The 22444-nt window shown below is 46.8% G+C and overlaps 1 protein-coding gene across 1 annotated transcript; it reads right to left on the bottom strand.

Annotated features, from left to right (window-relative positions):
• Positions 1 to 6432: 6432 nt before the first annotated feature.
• g3bp1 (GTPase activating protein (SH3 domain) binding protein 1) lies at positions 6433 to 17092 on the bottom strand. The gene is made up of 12 exons (XM_033629617.2): positions 16954 to 17092; positions 12718 to 12834; positions 12507 to 12588; positions 11283 to 11456; positions 11105 to 11195; positions 10514 to 10607; positions 10144 to 10390; positions 9930 to 10034; positions 8798 to 8915; positions 8137 to 8262; positions 7833 to 7942; positions 6433 to 7641 (listed from the first exon to the last, which is right to left on the bottom strand). The coding sequence occupies exons 2-12, from the start codon at positions 12810 to 12812 to the stop codon at positions 7393 to 7395; spliced, it is 1491 nt and encodes a 496-aa protein (XP_033485508.2). The 5' UTR covers positions 12813 to 12834; positions 16954 to 17092; the 3' UTR covers positions 6433 to 7392.
• Positions 17093 to 22444: the final 5352 nt, after the last annotated feature.

The following is a 22444-nucleotide window of genomic DNA, read 5'->3' as shown; positions in this document are numbered from 1 at the left end:
TTAGCATGTTAGCCATCACGACTTTGGTCAAAGACAAGATGAAAGAACCTTGACGGCCTGAATAAAGTGTCACATGTTTATATGAATAAAACATGTTGGACTTTGATTCAGACAAAACATCAGAGAAACCACGACATCATCATCATCTTTGTGTTCGGTGCTAATTAGCAGACGTTAGCATATAGACACACTGAACAAGATGGAGGCCTGGTAAACATGACTGTACATCTGCCTCCAGTCAGCAGGTACAGGACCAGTTTAGAGCCACCACCAAAGATATCACCACGTTTGTTCACGTTGGTCATCTTTTGTGTGGGACAGCCCAAAATCACATTGCCTGCACCGTACTGAACACAGAGATGTATTCACACTGCTCCTGTGGGTCATATAATATCAAACAACACAACTGTAGTGACCCAAAGGTGTTAATGAATCAATAATCAAACTTGTCGTCCAGCCTCAGGACCAATTATTTATCACACCTAGTGAGGATTCAATCAGACATCACTCTGATAAGATATCATCTCCACCATGGAGTGGGTGGAGACATGAAACCTGTGACGGCTCCTCTGCCTGCTGTGTTTCTGGCTGAATCCAAATGTCCGCACTTCACCGCACTCGCAGACTTGCAGACTTTGCGGCGTGTTCCCGGGAAGTCTGGGAGCGCTGAGGGCTCCAAACCCACATCCAGTCCACAGGGGGCCTCAGGTGGACCTGGGTGCAGACATCATCAGACTTCACTGATTAATACAGACGTTGAAGGTTTTTCAACTGCCAAAAAAAAACAACTTATGAATGTGTAAAATAGTTATTGATAGTTAGGTCTATTAACACATTACTTGAATTGTGTCGGACTAAAATAATATTCAACCACATCATGATACAGAGATATGTCTCAGTCCAGGCTGCAGAGGGACTGAAATATATTATTATTGCAGCCTGTCAGACTGGACTGTGAAGAAGAAGAGCAAAAGAAGGTCTTTCAATTTATCGAGTTATAGTCCTGATTTAGACGTCTGTTGTCGAACACGTGCAGCCTGTGTGTTATATATGATTTATTACACGGCTCTATTAAATGCTGTAGCCTATTCTGATTGGTCAGTTGCGGCATTCAGAGGTCTGATATTACTGTGTAATGACCGTTGCTATGTAGCCCAGCGTTGCTAGGGACACTGCCCTGACAAGGAGATTCATCTGTTGCCGGCAGTTTTTTTTCTCTCCCCCTGATTTAATTTAGAAATCAATAAAAATCGTATAACTAATCAATATTCTGTCTCAAATTATTTATTTAACTGATAATTAGCCGTGTAATAAGCGGGATAATGTATAATGAGCCAGTGAATACTGGGAAAACAAGTCCCTTCAGGGGAATATAAGCCCTCCGCTGCGTGTCGGGGTTCTATTCCCCTGTCGGGAGTTATTTTCCCAGTATTCACCGGCTCATTATACATTATCCCTTACATATATGTTATATAAAGACGTATCAATACATTTGTGTTCAGTCACAAAAAAGCCTCCACATGTGATTTATATCTTGTTATCTGCAGGAACAGATGAGATCAGCTCTGTTAATCAACTTATATGACACACATATGAATATGACAGCAGCGATACTTGAACATTTCCACGGCCAGGGATGGGCAGTATTTCTATTACTTGTATTTAAAATACGCATTTCAATTACATTTGAGTATTTTGTAATTTGTATTTGATAAGGCCGATAAAAAGCAAATGTAATTTGTAACTAAATACTTTTGAGTGGAGTAATTTTGTATTTAAAATACTCAGAATACTTTCTCTACGAATCAAAAAACAAAAATAATAGGCTACACATTCTTATAATATTGGATGTAACATTATTTTTACTTAGTTTTTTTTTATATTTATATCTATATGTTTTTTTAAACTTGTGCCCTTCAATGACCCAGTGGTCTGTTTTACTGGACTGTGCATCACATAGGAAACTGTATGTTGTTGTGGTTGATGCTTGGGATGAGTCTGCTACAAATGAACTGCCTCACATGGGATCAATGAAGTTGTCTGAATCTAGATCTGAATCAATGAATAATATTTTAGGGTAGCCTACACCAAACTGTGAGAAAACAAGTGCAAATTTGCAATAGCTGCGACCAAATACCATTAATGGATGAATCATGGTCGTTCTTTCTGGCATACTTACTTGTGGTCTCTAATTGCAGCATGTACATTTTGAGCATTTTTGGTCAAGGACTTTTTGAGTTATTCACAATGATGACAGTGAACACGTCACACTACGTTCAGCTGAGGTCTGTGAGGGTCAGTCTGCAGGTCCAGAGGGTGGAGGTTTGGATTCAGCCTCCGTCTGCCGGGCTGCAGACCTGGAGGTTCATCAGTGGGATGAGACACACCTGGACCTGCCGTGCATCCTGCATATAGACCACAGCGTCAGTCAGTCAGCAGATCTCCTCTCACCGTGCACCTCTGCTGTGTGCTCCTTCCTCGTCCTCCTCCTGACCTCACAGATTCCTCCCGTCCAGTAGTCTGGATTATTTTGTAGTAAATAAATCAGCGTATTTGTTGGCATACTCGTGTGTCTCAGTCGTGGGGTTGAGCTCTGACAAACTGAGATGGTGAAACACTCTGTATCCACGACAACAGCCTTCAGCGCAGCTGATTGTGTATTCAGCTGCTGTCATGATTATTGGATGTGCAGCTATCCCATGAAGAAGTAGCACTTAAACACGCCCTGAGGGCTATTAAGGCTGGAAATCAGGATTTTAGTGGGTCCTACATGAGCTGAGACGTGTCTGCGTTACTGAGAGGGCTGAGCTGTGTCATCAGGATTCAGCTCACACTCACAAATTATTCCACTTACACTGTACATGATCCTCCTGCTGAGCACGTCTAACACACTGCTGACAGTCAGAGGGAGACACAGGCAGGTACCAGGCACACCTGAGACAAATCAGACTGAAGATTTCATCTGTAAAACCAGAATCTGTTTGTGATCCTGTTCTTAAAGACTTTAAGGTCTCACTGGGACGGTTCATGACGCACACCAGGGCTGGACTCAGGATTGTACTGGTCAGAGGAGGGTGCGACTGATCACTCAGGTCTTCAAAGACAAAATGAATTCTGCTGTCATAACTAAAGTTTTACTGTTACCCTCACGGAGGCTCTTTGCAGAGTTAACCTCTGACACTTCCTGTTTAACCCTGAGGTCATGACACGACATGTAAAAGTCGTGTTTGATTTCAGAGGTTGAAGAGCAGTGCGTCTGCTCCTGAACGCAGCCTGACTCCACTCTGTCATCTGGCAGCCTCTGCACAAACACCATCACATTAAAAGCAGCCTCGTCTGTGATTTATTGAAGCCGTCCGTCTCTTTCCTGCTTCGTATCGATCCTCGGAGGAGGAATCAGTCTTTTCTGTTGGCTGCCTCCTCACAGAGGTCAAAGGTCAGCGTCAGTCACAGAGCCATGACCCTGCAGCCGGTCAGCACTTTACACACTCCTCAGGTTTAGATCGAGCAACAGAGTCGAAGGGTTTGATCTGCTGTGAGAGGAGGTGTGTGTGTGATGTATAATGAAGTCAGCTGGAGGGAAATTTGTTCACCAGGTCAGAGGTTTGGGATCAGGTGACACACAGAGAGACGCAGTGATGTCATCCTGCTCACCAAGGACGCAGTCTGAGTCTGTTTCTTCCCTCTGCGGCTGAAGTGTGTGTGTGTGTGTGTGTGTACATGCACATAGTGAGGACCAAAATACATATTTAAGCAATAGAGCGAGGACATTTTGGAAAGTGAGGACATTTTAGCCGGTCCTCACGTCTTCATTGGCCTGTTTGAGGGTTCAGACTACAATTAGGTTTAAGTGTGTGTGTGTGTGTGTGTGTGTGTGTGTGTGTGTGTGTGTGTGTGTGTGTGTGTGTTCACCTATTTACCTGAGGCTGAAACCTGAATCCAAACCTGCAGTTCCTCTAGTGTCCACCAGAGGCTGTCTCCCAGAGTGAGTGTGTCCCTCCATGTTCGCATGTACAAACCAACGTGTTTACAGCCTGTCTGGTCTCTGGAGATCAGTTCCACATCTTTATACAACTCACCCGTTCACATTTTATTAAGGCTTAAAGTTACTCATCATTAAGGGGGCGGGGCCTGTTTGACTGACAGGCTGTGTGCTGACAGTGTCCTCAGCTGTGTGGTCACTTCTGGCTCCAATAAAACAAGATGGTGACGGATGAAATGCTGAACTGGAGGCTTCAGAGCAGGACTCAGTTACAGCTTTACAAGCAGCAGCAGCAGCAGCAGCAACAGCAGCAGTGTGGATTCTGCTCGGGGCTTGACCGTGTTGTGAGTGACACAAAAGACACTTTGAAATCTGACGTTAGCGCTCAGATGGAGACGCATCTGTAGAGATTTGGATTTAGGCTGAGGTGGTGTCTTTAGTCCCGTATGTGTTCCTGACATCTCACCAGGGTATGTGACAGTTTATGACAGTATATGATATCTGAGAGTTCCTTCATTGTTCCAACAATCAGCAGCTCTGCTCTGGTGCAAATAAACCTTTAATTCTCTGAGTGACATGTGAACACATGCTGACTCTGTCTGTGCTGGTGCCTGCCAGCTCTGTACTGGTCCTGTAACGTTATCCCCACCACTCCCAGTTACCATATGTCTCAGATGCCTGTTCCACCAGTAAAGACTGACCTCTGGTGGTCCTGTTCCTGCCTCAGGACGGCCTGTCCAGTTGGGGACAGAGAGCTGAGAGTTGGCTGCTCTAAAACAGACCAGAGGACAAATGTACCTGTTTCCAGTCTGGCTGCACCTTCCTTAAGACACCTGAGGGCTCTCTGAAACCAGCAGGTGTGTTCTCTGAGACATCCTGAGAGTCCTCACAGAGCTCCTGAAACATGTAGTGAAGAGCGAGGAAGTGATATGATTGGTTGTCAGAGACACGCCCCTCTGTGAGCCTGTGAGGTGTGAGGACACCCAGTGGACATGAGATGAACTGCAGACTGTGACAGAGCGATCACTGCTGATGAAGGTTGAGACAGACTCAACTCATCACTGCTGCTCTGACCTCACATACCTCAGTGATGACGTCATCACTGCTGCTCTGACCTCACATACCTCAGTGATGACGTCATCACTGCTGCTCTGACCTCACATACCTCAGTGATGACGTCATCACTGCTGCTGCTGCTGCTGCTCTGACCTCACATACCTCAGTGATGATGTCATCACTTTACTCCTCCTCCAGTCAGGAAGCTTAAAGTGAAGATCGGGTTTTATTTTAGATTTAAATCTTGTTTATTTTCAGTGCTCATAAGAAAACTTGTGGAAGTCACCTTTCTGTGTGTGATTGATTACAGTGACGTTTTGTATGTGCAGACGACCTCCTCCATTTCACGTGGCCTTGATTCAGTGCACCATGCGTCTCTACGTTTTATTACACATGCAAAGTCACTGACTCATCACTGCAGTCTTTATGACTTGGTGGGTTGGACGTCATTGACCACTCGTAGACAACAACATAATTTAACAATATTTTTATCTATAAAGTAATACTGGTCAAACATCCAGCCGACCTCTGACCCCTGCTGTGTGTCAGCTCCTCCAGCTGGTTGCTCCTCCTGTGCACTGTGCACACAGTGAATTTCAGGGCATCATAAAGTGGTGACAGAGACGTGCTTGTTTTGTTGTTAGAGGCCGTTTGAATAGTTTTGTTAATGAGGAGTTTTGTATCATGTGTTGTGTTTGTTGCATTGTAATGTGCTCTGATTGGCTGCTGCCTCGACCAGGTCTCTGGTAGAAGAGATTTTCAAACTCAATGAGACTTCCTAGTTAAGTAAAATAAATAAAAATAAGTTCTGGCATTATAGTGTCGGGTGTGAAATGTGTGTGTCCCCCTAATGAGATGGACCCATATGCACCATCTGATCTGTTTCATTTCCTCTGTCATCCAGTGTTTGCAGAACATTTTCTCCTCTGATTCAGAAACTCTTAAAACTCCTCCTGCTGCTCCGACTGGTTTTACCTTTGAGAGCTCACAAGACAAGGAAGCTTTGTAAATACGGCCCCTGATGTTTTTATTTGTTGTGTATAATCTTGGCAGTGAAATGTCCTGTTGTGTTGGCAGATCATTTCACTTATTGAGAAATATTTCACTGATTGTTCCTTGTTTTTAGAGCTGATTTATTGAATTGAGGAGCAACAGTATTAAAAAATCTTTCATTTGATATTTCTAAATATTCTGGAGCACTGAGCCACCTCGATATAGCGCAGACCACACTCACATTTAAACCACCTCCAACCAAACATCTTCTGCTGACCAGACTTTGTAAAATCAGTCTGGACCTATGAAACAGTATTTGTTGTGGCGGTCTGATCGAGGCCTCGGCCTCCTGACATCACGCTGCACATTCAGTCAGAACAAGATTCAAACAGAGCGACAGGTTTAAAACAGTAAATCACTTTTAATTTAGTTCTCTCATCGGCAGGTGAGCTCGTTTTAAACATGATGACAGATGAAGTGCATCGGTAGAAGCTGACAGGATTTAATACATGATTTGATACATGCTCCACTCAGACGCGTCCGTGAATCCACATATTACAAGCCAACATTATTACTCAAATAAAACCACTACAGTTCAGCTCTTGACCTGATAGAATAAAAAGATAAGACAGATCCATCGCTAGATACAACGGTGGCAGCAATACACAGGATTGCCCAAGCAGTAAAGTACACGTTCCTTTAAGAAACAGGGAGAGAGAACGCGAAAAAACCTAACCTCTGGGTTTTTTAATCCCCAATTCAAGTAGTATTTACCCTTTTTTTTGTGTGTTTGCGTGTTTCGATTTGTTTCTTAATAAATTCAAGTTCAGCATGAAAAACAAAACAAAAAAAAGACAAAAAAAGTCCAGATAATACGTGTTGGTGGAGAGGAGACAGGAGGAGGACAGGAGGAGGAGGTGGGCAGAAGAAAAACAGGAGTGACATTCTGGGTTCCTCGGAGGGAAATGAAAAGCAGCAGGTGATGAAGAAGAAGACGAATGAGGTGAAGGGGGAGGAAGAGGAGGCAGCCGTCTTCATGACAGACAGATGTTGAGACTGGCTGTTGAACTCAGCAGGAGCTGGCGTGATCCGACGGTGAAAGCTCTCGACCAAACCTGCGTCAGTTACAAACAGAAACCTTCGGTCGGCTGGTTCAGGAGGAAGAACGAGGAGCAAACACGTCAGGAAGGAGGCGTGTGTTTGTGCAGCAGCCTGAACTCTGACTGACGTGAGTCACTCCAGCTCCTTCCTCCTCCTGAAGGCAGCGTGGAGAAGGTTTGTATTTTAGCTTTGTCCAATTGGTTCCTGCTGCAGCAGATCAATAATCGTAATCTAACTCAGGTTTGGAGCACCCTGGCGTTTCACTGGCGCTGGGCAGAGTAGCGGCCCTCGCTGGGCCCGGCGCCCCGTCCAGAGCCGAAGCTGGGTTTCTGTGCCATGCCTCCGCGGGTGGGGGGTCCTCGGGGTCCTCCGCCGCCTCCTATTCGCTCTCTGGGACCGCCGGGACCTCCTGGACCACGAGGCCTCACGTCCCGCCTGTCGCCCTCCCTGGCCGACCGGGTCTTCTTCTCCTCCACATTCAGGCGGACGTCACCTCTGAACTTGATGGGCTGAGGAGACGAGAAACACGAATTAAAATATGTTCCAATTTAATAAAAGCCTCGTTCAAAACAATCCAAACAGTGACGTAAACACGACGTGTGGATCCATGAGGACCAACAGTGACAACAAGAGTGACCAGCTGACCAGCTTTTATACAAACTGGTCTCTGAACAGACAAACTGTGGTTCTCTCGTCTCACCCTGTTGCTGAGGATCTTCTGAACAGGCTCAGAGTCGTCAAACACCACGAAACCAAAGTTTGGTAGCTTCCCTCCGCTGTTGATCCTCAGCTCCAGGACTGTACCATACTCTGTGAAGGAGGGGGGACGAGACACGGTTTACTTAACCATCATTTTATCACCACTGTTACATCACTACATTTGGAAATGTTAGTTCTGATTTAAAAAATAAATTCATGGGTTTCAAATATATTTACTGTCAGATTTTTAAACTTCAGAACAAAAACATCGACTCATACGTTCTTCATGATTAAATCTGACTTACGTTCAAAGAACTCCTTCAGTTCAGTCTTGTCCACGTCGTGAGGGACGTTTCCCACAAAGAGCTGCTGGGCGTCGGGGTACCTGACCACCCTGCGACCCTCCGACTCGCCCTGCTCCCCTTCACGCACTGAAACAGATGGACAGAGGGACACATGATGTCACATGAACAGAATCACTGCCTGGTTTATTACAGCGTGCACTGTGACTGAACATTAAGACGTCTGTATACAGACTGACTGACATCACTGATCTTTAAAACCAGCCACATGAGGCCTCAGGGTGGACGTTCTGCAGGGTTTCTCCTGCACAGAGAGTTAGAAGCAGCCACCTCCTGCTCTCGACAAAACTCTGACAGCTGTCATAATGCACTCAGTGGAAGATCACATGATCAGGGTGAAACCACCTCCGCCTCATTCTGAGCAGGGACAAGCCTGATTCTGTGTCACCTGCTCCTGGTCAGTGATGTCATCATTGATTTCAGGCCACATGTTAAAGTGTTGCTGCTCTCACAGCTGCAGTCTGTTGTTCAGCAGCTCACGTCACACTGGATCATGTTTGCTTCACACTAGAGGCCTGATGCTCTGTTACCTCTCAGTTCCATCAGCTCAGAGGCCACTGATCCACTGCATACTGTGTGTGTGTGTGTGAGTGAGTGAGTGTACCTGGTCTGGGTCCTCTGTGCACGGGCGGAGGACCTCCAGGCCTCTGTTCCCGCGGCCTCTGGTCTCTCTGTGGTCTCTGTGTGGCTGTCTGGGACTCTGACTTCACCTCGGCTCTGGGCTGAAACAGTCGACAACACGTCAGTGAGGAGAGAACGAGCCTGCAGGTTCAGTGACTTCACTTTGATTCTCATCATAAAGGAGGGCGCCGCCAGCAGCGGCTGTTTGTGTCCTGCTGCTTTCACCTGGACTCAGAGAAGACGATGTTACGCTGCAGCTCCTAAAAACACTTCACACATCCGTCCGCTCTCATCTTTGAGCTCTGGGCACCATCATCAGGCACATGACCATATTCTGACCTCAGTATTATCTATGTGCACATTTTCAACTCCAAACAAACCTGAACGCTCATTGGATGTAATCACCTCCAGGTGATAAGTATCTGAGGGTGGGGGCGTGGCCTAAAGTGACTCAGACCTTATATTAAGGTGTGCAGAATTATCAGGCAGCTTCAATACCTCAGGTACAACACGCTGAGACAGCTGACCTTTGGAGTCATGACCTCAGAACAGTTGAACACTTTGTAGCAAAAGGTCATGGGGGTCATAAAAACACACTGAGAAGAAAAGGTTCAAATTTACTTGAAGGTAAAGCGACCAGGAGGCCGCCATATTCCACACCTGCAGCCTACCTGGAGAGTCCAGGGACAAGATACATGAAGGCTGCTCACTGAATGTTTCTGGAAGGTCACAAATGTTATTAGCTGTCGCTCTGAGGTTCCTGTTTGTTGCACTGACTCCACAAACTGAGTAAATAAGTGAATTCTTTCTGTGATTTAGTTCCCTGATAAACTGCAGACCCTTGATCTCCTCCCGAGACACAAAACTCTCTATTAAACATTCAGATTAAAGGTTCAATAACATTTAGATTGACTGAGAGCATTTGATCTGTTTAACAATGAAATGAATCCTGAAGAAAACTATTTTCCTGATGAACGTGACGCAGTTAGAACAAAGAGAAAAGTCCGTCCCTGAACGACTTCTCCACTGAGTTAACATGTGAACTAAAGCTGTGTTTCAGAGGATACATCCAAAGTTGATGTGAGGTGGAGGTGAAACACTAGATTGAAACGTACCGGTGCTGTGGGAGCAGCTTTGACAACGTGTGGGGAGATTCCTGAGACGGGGACAGCCCCGCTGGGAGGGAGGTTCTTACTGGTGACCGACGCCCAGGAGAACGGCTGCGGACAGACAGGACACAGGAGACATTTAGATCTGATGGACGCAGATAAACTCAAACTCATCCCTGTTAAATATGTCAGCGTTACACACTGTGACGTTCAGACCTACCCTGTTTTCTTCTGGAGCGGCGGGGGTGGGTTCGGCGGGCACGGCGGCAAGTTCTGCGGTGGGCGGGGCGGCGGCAGGGCTTTTGTCTGTCTGGTCGTCGGATGTGTTTGAGTCTGTTTGTGTCTCCAGCATCGTCTCTGGCTTCAGCTCCACCACCGCTGCCTCGGCCTCCTTCTCCACCTCTGGCTCTGGTTCTGGACTCGCTGCTGCCGCCTCCTCCTCATCACCAGGAACCGCCGGCTCTGAACTACACGGACAAAAAAACAGTTACACACAAATCTGCTCAACACACACACACCAGTCTTTGAGAATGTACAAATATCAGAGTTGTTGATCAGTGTGAGGAAGTTAAAGCCCTACAGATCCGTACCAGGCTGACGGGTCGTAGAAGGGAGCAGACTCCTCCGGAGCGACGTCAGGAGAAGGGACCCTCTCCTCGATCTCCTCCACCTCATCCTCCGACTCTGAAAACACACAAACATGTTGAGGACACGTCAGCTCCTCCTGCTCCTGCTCCTCCTCCTCCTCCTCCTGATCAAAGTAAAACACACATTTCTCCTCGAGTTCAACAAACACAGCAGAGCATTTGTCACGATGGTGGTTTAGTGGTGAGACACCATTTTCTTCACGTTGTTTCTTTGAGTTTCTAATGTTCGCAGACATCAAACATTTGAAGGGTTCGTTCACCAGCTGCGGCCGGCGTAAATAAAGACACAGCAGTTCAAAGAGAAACAATCAATGAACCTGAATTATGAGGCTACAGCGCCGACACAAGACGTGCATCTCTAAAGAACCAATGAGAAACTCATCTGTGTATCTTAATTCATCTTTAGCACAACAAAGCCGACATCAGACGGATCATGTCTGTGGAGAAGATGAAAGTGCAGCTGGGAGAAAAACGATGAGTTCAACAAGGTGAAACATGAACACCTTTAATAACACAACATCAACGTTATCTCACCTTCTGGAGGCTCTGAGTCAGAGTCGCCAAACACCTCATCTTGGTAACGGAACACGTCGTTGTGGACGTAGAATTTGTTTGCGACGGTGCCCTGAAGAGAAACCAACAAGATCATCAAACACTGACGGACACTGATGGAGCGCCACACGCTGCTGACTGTGAAGGTCAAACTACAAACCTCAGGCGCCAGCACGAAGGTCTGCATGAACTTCCTCATGGGCTGCATGTTGTTGGACAGCTCGCCCATCACCTGCACCACCACGCCCTCGTTCAGGGTGGCGTGGGCGTCCACGTGCCTGATCTTGGTGTGACAGTCGCGGAAACTCAGAGCCATCACCCTCTTATGGATCTCCTGCACAAAGATGAGCGGAGGCTCAATAAAAAGATTCAACCAGGACAGAATCTGAAAAGTTTCATTCCCGTTTCTCACTGAAAAGAACAAAGCTTGGATTATTGTGTCGTTAAAACTTTAGATTCTCTTTCTTCTCTTAAATGTTTCTGCTCTTTGGTTCTGTTTGTGACGATCCTGCCTGTCTGATATTTATCTTGTGCCTTTATCACACAGGACAGTTTGAGCGTGAGGGGGGAGCGAGTGGAGGCGACACGCAGCACAGGGTGGCAGGTGTCTGTTACAGTATGAGGTGTTGAACTGGGGATGGAGAATCTGGACCTTCACTGTCACTGGTATTAACTACTACATCTGTGGCATTATGACGTGCCTGTTGGAGCTCTTTAAACAGTAGTTTCACTTATTCAGACACACCAAATGTCCGACTGACAACTGGCTTCTTAAAAAAGAAATAATCAGACATTTTTAAAGCATTTAAAACTCAACAGCAGTCCAGACTTTATTCAGACTGTCCGTCAGGGCCCAGTGATACTGCAGGTTTTATTTGCTATATAAATCTGTTCCTTATTGTCAGCAGCTGCAACGAGATGACCCAGTGTTTCAATATGTTGGGACAAAATACCGTTGTTCATCATGTCATGAACAATGTGGTTCACCCGCTCTGCGTGCAGACACACTGCACATGCATGTTTGTATTGAGGTGCTGCTGCTGCTCGTTGTTCCTGCTCACAGAGGAGAGTTAACTAACTCTCAGGTGTTACACATGAGAGTCCGCTCTCTGCTTATAAAAGAAACTGCCTCAAACACTGCAGGAGACACGAGTGAGACAGATAGAGACTTGTGTCCACAGAGCTCATTATCAGTGTCTTAAGCTCCTGCAGCAGCAGAGAGAGAGAGAGAGAGAGAGACAACAGGAGACAGACAGCCACAACTCCACTCAACTATTTTCCTTTCAGCTTCCACTCAGTGTTGGTGCGTGGGAGTTAAGTGCACTGCGGCTTTATGGAAATAACATTTTGAAGAGCTGTTATCTGCTGGAGGAGGCCCACTTACAGACTGTCCATAAACAGCCTCCACCGGTTTGCCGTTGTTGTCCAGGCCGCCGTGCACGTAGGACGAGTTCTTTCCATAAAACCTGAGAACAGAGACACACAGATGAATTTGTTTGAGTTAAAGTGAGGAGGAGCTCACAGCGTCTACAATAACATGACACAGAGCTGCAGCTGAGTCAGTGTTCAGTCACATGACAGGAGACCAGTGTTACCTGTGCAGGTAGTCGGGGGCCTGGTTCAGGAGAGTGTAATACTGTCGGACAAACTCTCGCCCGACCAGCTGGGCACTTGGCTTCTCCATCACCATTTCTTTGGTCAACTGGAAATCTCTGCGAGGAGGAGGAGGAGGAGGAGGAAGGTTAGAGAAACTGATCATGTGACAGAATGTGCAGAAAATGACAGTTTCACACAACTAGTGCTGAAACATCTGTTGTGTTCATCAACACAAAGCTGCTCCACAACTGATCACTGACGAATCATTTCAACACGTCTAAAGGCAGAAGATGTTTTCAGCCTCTGTCACGATCTGCTGCGTCTCTGTTTGACATCATTAGAATATCTTAACTTCTGACAAACCAGCGTCACAGCTGATCAGATCGATGGATCAGAGGAGGGTTATGTATGAAGTCTATGGTCGACCCTCAGATGGGAGCAACTGCAACAATTACCTTTGAGACTTAAATCACTGGTGAGTTATTCGTGTGTATTATGATAAATACATTTGTTATTTAAACACACGTCGACTTGTCATATTGTTGTTGTGAACATGGTGCGGTCAGGTTTGGAGGAGCAGAGGTCGACACAGGTCAACTACAGAATAAAACCTGCTGTAACAGCTCAGTTCTGTTTTATTAAAGCAGCACCTGTCCTGGGAGCGTCTGTGACACTGGGTCAGGAAATGATTGTTGGAAACTCAAACTCTGACACTACTTTCTAAATTTGGAAAATCTTGTCCCGTTCATAACTCCTAACATCTGCCCTGAGGAATGAATCCTCCAGATGAACCTGAACGTCACCAGATCCCAACACTGGGTTCAGAAACTTCAGACTGGTTCCATCAGTACTTTGAGCTCCCAGTGTTACAGCACCAGCACCAGTACCAGTACCAGTGGATTACAGGACGCTGTGACGGCTTGTAGAAACCAACCAGCTGGATAGCAGGCTCTTTTGTTCCTGAGCAAAATACTTTGAGGCATGTTTGTATTTTACAGCATCTAAACTTCTGAGTGTGATGATGATGATGAGGCCTCCAGCCGTCCTGATTGGACAGCAGTCAGATCCAACCCCACCGACGGTTTGAAGTGTAAATCAGGTGAGGTAAACATGGCGTCTGATTTCACGACATCAACATCCAGTATCTGTTTCTCATCGTGGCACACGCTCACTTTCATTTGTGTAAACTGGAAAATCCTGGCTACAGGTGACCAGTCTGACCACATTACCAACCTGTTTCACTGGTAACCAGTGAAATGTGTGATGGTCAGTCTACAGCAGGTAGTGGATCTTCTGACAGCATCACATCTTTATGGGGACATTTTGTTCTCGTCGCTGACCCCACCTCATCCTGTAGGTCTACATGTTTCAGATGCAGGTCCTGGTGAGAGACCAGGAGTCCTGGTGGTCTACACTGATGTTCACTTCCACACATGCTTCAGCAGACCTCCATCCTTCTGTTTCCTCTTCACTATTATTTGCTAAATGCTGCCTTTAGATAAATGCATCACCTACGTGAATGTTTGCACACGGTGTTGCTGCGTGCCTGTCAGGGCTGATGGATCGCCCATTTAAAGCAAGTTTCAAGTCTCTGCTAGTTGATTTTCACACTGTGACATGAAGTGAAACTGATGTCTGCCTGAAGGGAGGAAAAATAAATTAAAGATACAGCTGGTGATGTTCTGTGTTTCTGTTACAGCCAACAGTCTCTCTGTCAATCCACTGGGTCCACTGGGACTGTCCTCTTTACAAACTGGACACAAATATGGAGTTTCATATTTTAGTCATTTGTAGCAGTGAGTGGTGTCAGCAGTTTGTAGAAGAGTACAGACTGTGTTCAGTGTGTTTCAGACTGACACTAAACAAACTACAGCAGCTGTGTTCAGTGGGATCAGTGATGTGGCTTTAAGTCTACATGTTGTAGAATATGCACAGACTTGACCTTTGAACTCTGTAGCACAAAGAATATGGTCAAACTGTGGTGCCAAGTACACACTACACGCACTGCACATTAATGTCTCCACATCCTGTTGGACTACCATCTCTGTACACGCCATATTATTCTCCATCTCACGTGGTTCTCACTCACTCCTGCTGAGCTCCTCCATCATTAACTCGTACTTTTGTTTCTAATCTGTTCTTCTGTTTCTGTCCTCTGCTCTAAAACACCAAAGCTAATTCCTCATATGTGAGAACACACACGGCACTACACCAGACTCTGACATGATGAGTGGTCAAGAAGCTAAAAGAGGCTAACAGCTACCAGAGCGCTAATGCAGACATGTTCAAAATCCAGCTGTTCCAAACTCAAACTGCCTGCTGCTCAACATGTGGTCCCACACATTATTGGTCCATCAGGTAATATCTTATTTTGCACTGATTCTGATCATGACGGCAGGACTATCACACATGACGGCAGGACTATCACACATGACGGCAGGACTATCACACATGACGGCAGGACGGTCACATAGTCTGTGGTCAGGTAGCAGCAAACAAGCTAGCTAACGGTTAGCTAGCAGGGTTAGCAGCAAGGCCCCGGTGTGCCCACGCTGCACCATCAGTCTATATTTACGGCCCTGGAGCCTCTTCACTCCTGACGACCTGTTGAACTGTTTACACATGCGTCTATTTTTAAAAATGGTCTCAAGTTTCTGTTTTGATAAATGTGTTCAACCAAAAGATCTGTGTTTTCTTTCCTTTGCAGCTCACGGTTACTGATCATCACTGTCACCATGACACCATTAAAGTTTCTGGTATCGCACTGTGAAAATCGCACCAGTTAAACTCTTGACTGTAATCTGTCTTCAGTCACATGACCCTCGCACTCCAACATGACAACATATCACTAACATGTTACAGGGCTGGGATCAATACACAGCCTTCTGTTCTGGTTAGAAAGTTAACTTCTTCTGTTTTATACATTGTGTTTGTTGCATTTTAATGTGTCTTGATCAGCTGCTCCCTCTCGACTACGTCTCCGTCTGTAGGAGAGGTTTTTATACTCAGTGAAACTTCCTGGTTAAATAAATAAAGGTAAAGAGGATGATGTCAGTGAACATCACGTCTCCTCTGTGGTGAGTTAATACATCATGTAAACTCTGATGGTGACGGCTCACCAGCAGGTGGAGACATGAACTGTTCAGTGTCTGTAATATTCATTCATTCATCGTGCTAAAGTATGGAGCCACATTCTGATGGTGACGGCCGAATGATGATGCCAGGAGCAGCTGCCCCAGATATTATCCACCCCCCATTCAGTAAAGTTTGGACGCCCCTGCTTTAGTGGACCGCCCCCCCCACGCACACACACACCTGTCCACACCACCACAGCCATCTGTTGTCCTCACACACACTTAGCACCCCCCGATCAGTAGATAAACCAGATCAGTGTGTGAAGAATAAACTACACACACACACACACACACACACACACACACATACACACACACACACACACAGGTCCCGTCAGAGCGCAGCATGGCACGCAAACAAAGGCCACGCCGTGTCCGCACCAGTCATGGCGGCTCGGCGCTACGGGGGCACGTTTGGGACAAATCCACCGGCGGGTTCCAGATATATAACCGGGCCTCATATGGCTCCCTGGCTGCTTCACCGCGGAGCTAAACCGCGACAGCTGCTGGACTCACACACACACGGCCCCCAAACTAGGGCAGGCACCGGCTAACACTTGGTATCAGTCACCGACTAACGCTCGGTGTCAGGAGCTGCCCCAACACGTGTCCCGGCCGGTCCCCGCTCACACTTCACCTCCCCGCCGAGCTGTGAGAGACCCAGCCCGGTACATCACACCGATCAGACCCCCGGGAAACAGAGCCGGAGGTCTGCGGAGGGAAACCGGCGAGTTTGGACCGACAGGAAGGGAGGGAGTCACGACTGGAGGAGGGACAGAAGTGGGCTACACATGGGCGGCGGGTATCTCCTGGCGCCCCACAGTGAGAGCAGGCGGAGATGACGGTGGCTATAACCTGATATTCCACCATATTAACACAGTGTTCATCTCTCAGTGATGATTTAAACACGTTGATAATGAAACAGTTTCATTTAGAGAAACGAGGATCGATCACCGCGCTAACACGGCCACCATGTCCTCACCAGGATGTAGACGGGGCCCACCGAGTGCGACCCAGATAATCTACCGAACACGGTTCAGGAAACAAACTCCGGCTTTTTACCGGAAGCTACGGAGAGTCGGTGAGAGAGCGGGGACTTACCGGCGGGTCGATGATCAAAATGAACGCTGGATTAATAAACGAGTGATTTCAGTGAATCACCTCCGCGGCTCCACAACGTGCTGCTGGACGTCTGCTCCGTTACCGGTTTCACAGCTCTGCAACCGAACATGACATCCCGCCCCTCAGCAGCCAGCAGCCAGTCAGATTAGAGCTCTGGGAAACATCCACCAATCATCTACCGCTTCTGAGTGGGGTTCTAAATTACAGCCAATCCCTGAGCTCCGCCTCTCTACCTGGGTGTCTCGACAGAGCCAATCACGTCACAGTAATGGCTGAAGGTGCGATGGTTTCACAGACCGGCGTCTCCCGGTCACACAGGCTGGTTTCTTTAAGCGGGCAGTGAGCGGTGCACCGGAGCCTCTCCTCCGCCAGGGGGCGACACCACTTCATCCAGTGCTTCTGTTTTATTGACCGAAGAATAAAAACAACAGCTGCTCATATTAGTAAATCAAAGTGATAAACACACGTGAGGACAGAACACAAGAATAAATAAATAATAAACAATAAATAATAAACAGGAGCAGATAAAGACACAAATATAAACATTTATGATGTCAGAGGTTTCAAAAGCTTTTTATTTTATTTCTATTTGTTTGTTCAATAAACAAAGTGATTTAACCGTTTCATGTCCACACTCAGAATAAAGCAATATGTTTTTATTTGCATTTTTTGTTTATTTTTAATTCATTTATGTTTTACATTTTATTTATTTATTTATTTATTTTTACAGACCTATAGTTTTTTAAAACATCCTCTACTAAAAAGTTGAGACGTCACATGATGGTATTTGTAAAACAGAAAAAAATAAAATACATTTACAAACTATGTTCTGTTATAATGTTTGTCATATGTTATTATACCAACATACTGTTTATCAATGTGTTGCCATGGATATCAGTTTATTTCCACATATTTAATATTACAACATGTTTCCTTCAGTGTTGCTGCTGTGATGTAAAGAACAGAACACTCTGTGTCACAGAGGAGAAACTGTGTCATACGTGTTGCTCTCAACAAAACACAGATCAGACCTGCAGCAGCCATCACCTGAGCAGCCCCGCCCACCTGCTCACCTGTTCCCCAGTCCTGCAGTATATATACGACACATTTCCACTCTCTGTCTGACACACTGTGTAGTTTGTGTCCAGGCTTCATTCTGCTGTAACGTTTGTTTGTTTGTTTGTTTGTTTGTTTGTTTGTTTTTGGGGATGATGTTTTAACTCTGCTCAGACAAACACAATCAGCCTTAAAGCTCTCATTGTGTCTCAAGTGATTTAATGTTGACCAGATGAGTTCAATGACCCTAAACCATCCATGGACAGTGAATATAACCACAGTGGAGCCTCTGGGGCCTCTCAGGGGCCTCTCTGGGGCCTCTCTGGGGCCTTTCAGGGGCCTCTCAGGGGCCGGGGCCTCTCTGGGGCCTCTCTGGGGCCTCTCAGGGGCCTCTCTGGGGCCTCTCTGGGGTCTCTCTGGGGCCTCTCAGGGGCCGGGGCCTCTCTGGGGCCTCTCTGGGGCCTTTCAGGGGCCTCTCTGGGGCCTCTCAGGGGCCTCTCTGGGGCCTCTCTGGGGTCTCTCTGGGGCCTCTCTGGGGTCTCTCTGGTGCCTCTCTGGGGCCTCTCTGGGGCCTTTCAGGGGCCTCTCTGGGGTCTCTCTGGGGCCTCTCTGGGGTCTCTCTGGGGCCTTTCAGGGGCCTCTCTGGGGCCTTTCAGGGGCCTCTCTGGGGCCTCTCTGGGGCCTCTCTGGGGCCTTTCAGGGGCCTCTCTGGGGCCTTTCAGGGGCCTCTCTGGGGCCTTTCAGGGGCCTCTCTGGGGTCTCTCTGGGGCCTCTCTGGGGCCTCTCTGGGGCCTTTCAGGGGCCTCTCTGGGGCCTCTCAGGGGCCTCTCAGGACCCTCAAACTTTAAACATATCAGTGAAAACATGAGAAGAAAAGAGAAATAAAAGAAGTCAGTGAACAGTGTGTGTCCACAGAGAGGAAGACATACGTCATCCAATCATGTCAAACCCTCTGACCTTTGACCTTAAGGCAGCACTGAGTGAAGATGGCAGCTATCAGTGAGGATTACAGATTACAGATTACAACCATCTGAAACTTCTCCTGGTCAGAATTCCTTCAGTGTTGATCAGGAGCTGAATTATCCTCACAGGTCACCTTTATAAACACAGTGTATGATCCACACTAACAACAGTTTCTGCAGTCAGGCTCCCCCCACCGTCTGTGTCGCCAGTTTCCTGTCTCCAACATGTTGATCAGTCAGTCAGCCTGTTTTCATTGTGGCGTGCGTCTCTTTCAGGCCTCGTGCCTTACATACACACAGTTTATAAATGAGACTCAGCTGACTGAAGCAGTGTGAACACTGAGTAAAGATGTTTCATGTTAAATAACAGGCTACTATAGAAACATGGCGGAGCAACATGGTGACCTCTGTAGACGAGGACCTGCTCTCTGTGTAGATATACACGTCTCACTCTGAGGGAACAACAACCATTGGATTATTTTAAATCGACACACTGGAGCTTTAAAGCTGAAATCTTTCCACATGTAGTCGCCCTCTGCAGCAGGAGGCTGTGTGCAAACTGCTGACTGTTGTTGTCTGCAGGAAAAATGTGAAAGTTACTGTCTGGATTTTAATGTCTGAAATATAACGTGAGCTTCATCAGAGCAGCTGAGACGACACAGATCAGGATCTCTCAGAGGTTCATTACAAACTGTGCAGCAGGAAGCTGACAAACACTGAGCCAGCTTCACTTCACTGCAGCGTCCCCCTACTCTGAGCCATGTCTCAGCATGAGGACACAGAGTGCAGCAGGAAGCCGAGGAGGAGGAGGAGGAAGAGGGGGAGGAGGAAGAGGGTGAGGAGGAGGAGGAAGAGGAGGGGGAGGGACGGGGGCTTTGTGGACGAGGCTCAGCTGTTGTTTCACATTCTTGACACTGGAGTCTGGATGAACGGGTGGGGATGGTAACAGGGTGCTCCGTCTCTCCCAGGGCCGTCTCCCAGGGGACCAGGAGCAGCTCACTGCACAGCCAGCTCCTCACAGTCAGAGACATTCAGGAGGAGGAGGACAGTGTCCTGAGCCCAGAGACACTCTGTCCAGCAGAGATACGGACATGTCAGCCATGTGTTATACTGTACAGTTACAGCCCGCTGTGTTTGGAACAAAATGTTCCTGTGGTTTGGATTGTTGCACTGCCTCTGTGTGTGTGTGTGTGTGTGTGTGTGTGTGTGTGTGTGTGTGTGTGTGAATATACAGAAATACTGTTCATTGTGCAACATAAATAAATTCTCTAACAGTTTTCATCATGTGTGAAGTTGAACACGTGTGTGTTAGAGTCACAGAGGAACATTATCAACACAGTGTGAAGACGTTCAGACACCAGGTTAAATCTCTGACTGAGATATGAAGGAGGCAACATGATGTTTTTATCTTGGTAAATATAGATGCAGTTTAACTTCAGAGGCGCTGCAGTGTGTCAGTGGATCCACACACATGTTTTCACTCACGCCTGATTACAACCCTTCTCATAGTCAAAAAGAAGCAAGGCAACGCCACCGCCGACGCCTTCTAATTACTTTCAATGAGAAACCAACACGTCTGATGATGAGCATGATGACAGGCTGCAGGAGGCTGCAGGAGGCTGCAGGAGGCTGCAGGAGGCTGCGACAGGCTGCAGGAGGCTGCGACAGGCTGCAGGAGGCTGCGACAGGCTGCAGGACGCACGGAGGGAAAAGTTTAAAGGAACATGTGACGTCAGTCTGGTCTGATTCTATATGTGTGAACCTGAGCTGGAAGATCAGAGGAGAGAGATTGACCTGCGTCGCACTGACAGGCTTCACTCACATCTGCACAGCTGTTGTTTAAGAGTCTCTGCCCAACTTCAGCTTCAGCAGAGGGGATTATGGGTAATGGACTGTACTGCTCCTCTCTAGTCTTCTGACCATTCAAAGCTCAACACTACACGTCACATTCACACACTCACACACTGGTGACCGAGGCTGCCGCACAAGGTGCCACCTGCTGCTCAGTAACCACTCACACACACTCACACACACTCACACACACACTGATGATCGACCATCGGAAGCAGTTTTAGGTTCAGTATCTTCCCCGAGGACACTTGGACGTGCAGACTGGAGGTGCCGCTGATCTTCTGATATAGAAACACTTTGACATCAGTGTGTCTGTCCTCTGTGGTGACGCTCTGTTTCTGACGCCACCCAACAATGACATCAACATGCTCACTACACTTCATTATTATTCCCAGTATGACAATACTCAGATTTTGATACATTTAACAGCCCAGTGTTTCTGTAAATCACAGATCATTTACATTTGTATGTTTTTATGTAGTAGTTAGATTTAGGCACAACAGTCACTTAGTTATGATGTGTATTTGTGGCACAGTCGCAGCTTGAAATGCAGCGATGTCTCTGGAAAAAATGGCCGCTCTTCATGGCACTATGCCAACAGGAAGTGCAGCGACCAGTTGCAAAAACACACCCAAGTTTGGTGCTAAAAACCCGCCGGAAACACAGCAACTCTGACTCTCTTAAACTCAACCAGTGCTGTTTGTTGTTAGTGTTGAACAGTGTCTGCAGCTCCGTGTCACCATCCACCATCCCCTCCACCTCCTGATGACACAGTCAGCTCAGATACTATGTCACTTTACAAACACTGAGATGAAACGTGTGTAACATATCAGTGGTTTGCAGAAACGTACACTGCAAACATTTCCTCTGAGCACTGAGCTGAAAACATTAATCGTCAACATAGAAAACAAAAACCTGAGTGAGTTCAGACCGATGGTGTCTGAGAGAACAGCACCAGAGAAGAAGACGTGCTGCAGGAAGAAGAGGCTTCAGTCAGAAGCTTGTAAACTAGAATCACGAGGAAGATGTAAAAGCATCACTGCAGCACAGAGGAGACATTCAGACCAAAAGAGCTTTTTTGTATTTTAGCACCAGAGAATAAATAAACGTCACACTACATCCTGTCTGCAGAGGACGACACGTGTTCAGGTCTGACTCGTAAACAGAGCGGCCTCCTCACGACTCGTGGAGCCGAGCTGATTTCATGTCAGATCATCTCTGAGAGAATTCCTGAGCAGAGGAGAAAGATACGAATGCATGCAGAGATTTCAGGATCTTTTCATAGTTTTTATTTATTCATGGAAGAGTTGTGTGGAGCTCTCAGTGTCAGAAACATGTTCATATGAGCAAAACTCTCAGCCTGCGAGATTTTCTCCTCATCAAAGGTCCAGACAATATTTCCTCTTTATTGTTTCAAATATCAGTACACGCGTGTCCTCGTCCGGGACACGCACTCCGTATGGACAGTAAAAATGAACAAGTCTTAAAGCAGTAGTCAAAAGATCAAAAACCAAAATACACACAATGCCAAAATAAAGTCCACCACCACAGAGAAGTGCAACAACTAACTGGATGACTGTAGGAAGCAAGCAGAGGGAGCA

Source organism: Epinephelus lanceolatus, chromosome 7, assembly GCF_041903045.1.
Source record: "Epinephelus lanceolatus isolate andai-2023 chromosome 7, ASM4190304v1, whole genome shotgun sequence".
NCBI classification, from domain to species: domain Eukaryota; kingdom Metazoa; phylum Chordata; class Actinopteri; order Perciformes; family Serranidae; genus Epinephelus; species Epinephelus lanceolatus.
This window is presented reverse-complemented; position numbering and strand designations above follow the sequence as displayed.

Bases quoted from the DNA above. Each gene is read 5' to 3' on its own strand.
- g3bp1 (XM_033629617.2), bottom strand. From the start codon at position 12,812: ATGGTGATGGAGAAGCCAAGTGCCCAGCTGGTCGGGCGAGAGTTTGTC. The intron at 11,196-11,282 runs GTTTGTAGTTTG...GTTTCTCTTCAG, and splicing joins CCTTCGTGCTGGCGCCTGAG to GGCACCGTCGCAAACAAATT. The intron at 7,642-7,832 runs GTGAGACGAGAG...TCGTCTCCTCAG, and splicing joins AGAAGATCCTCAGCAACAGG to CCCATCAAGTTCAGAGGTGA.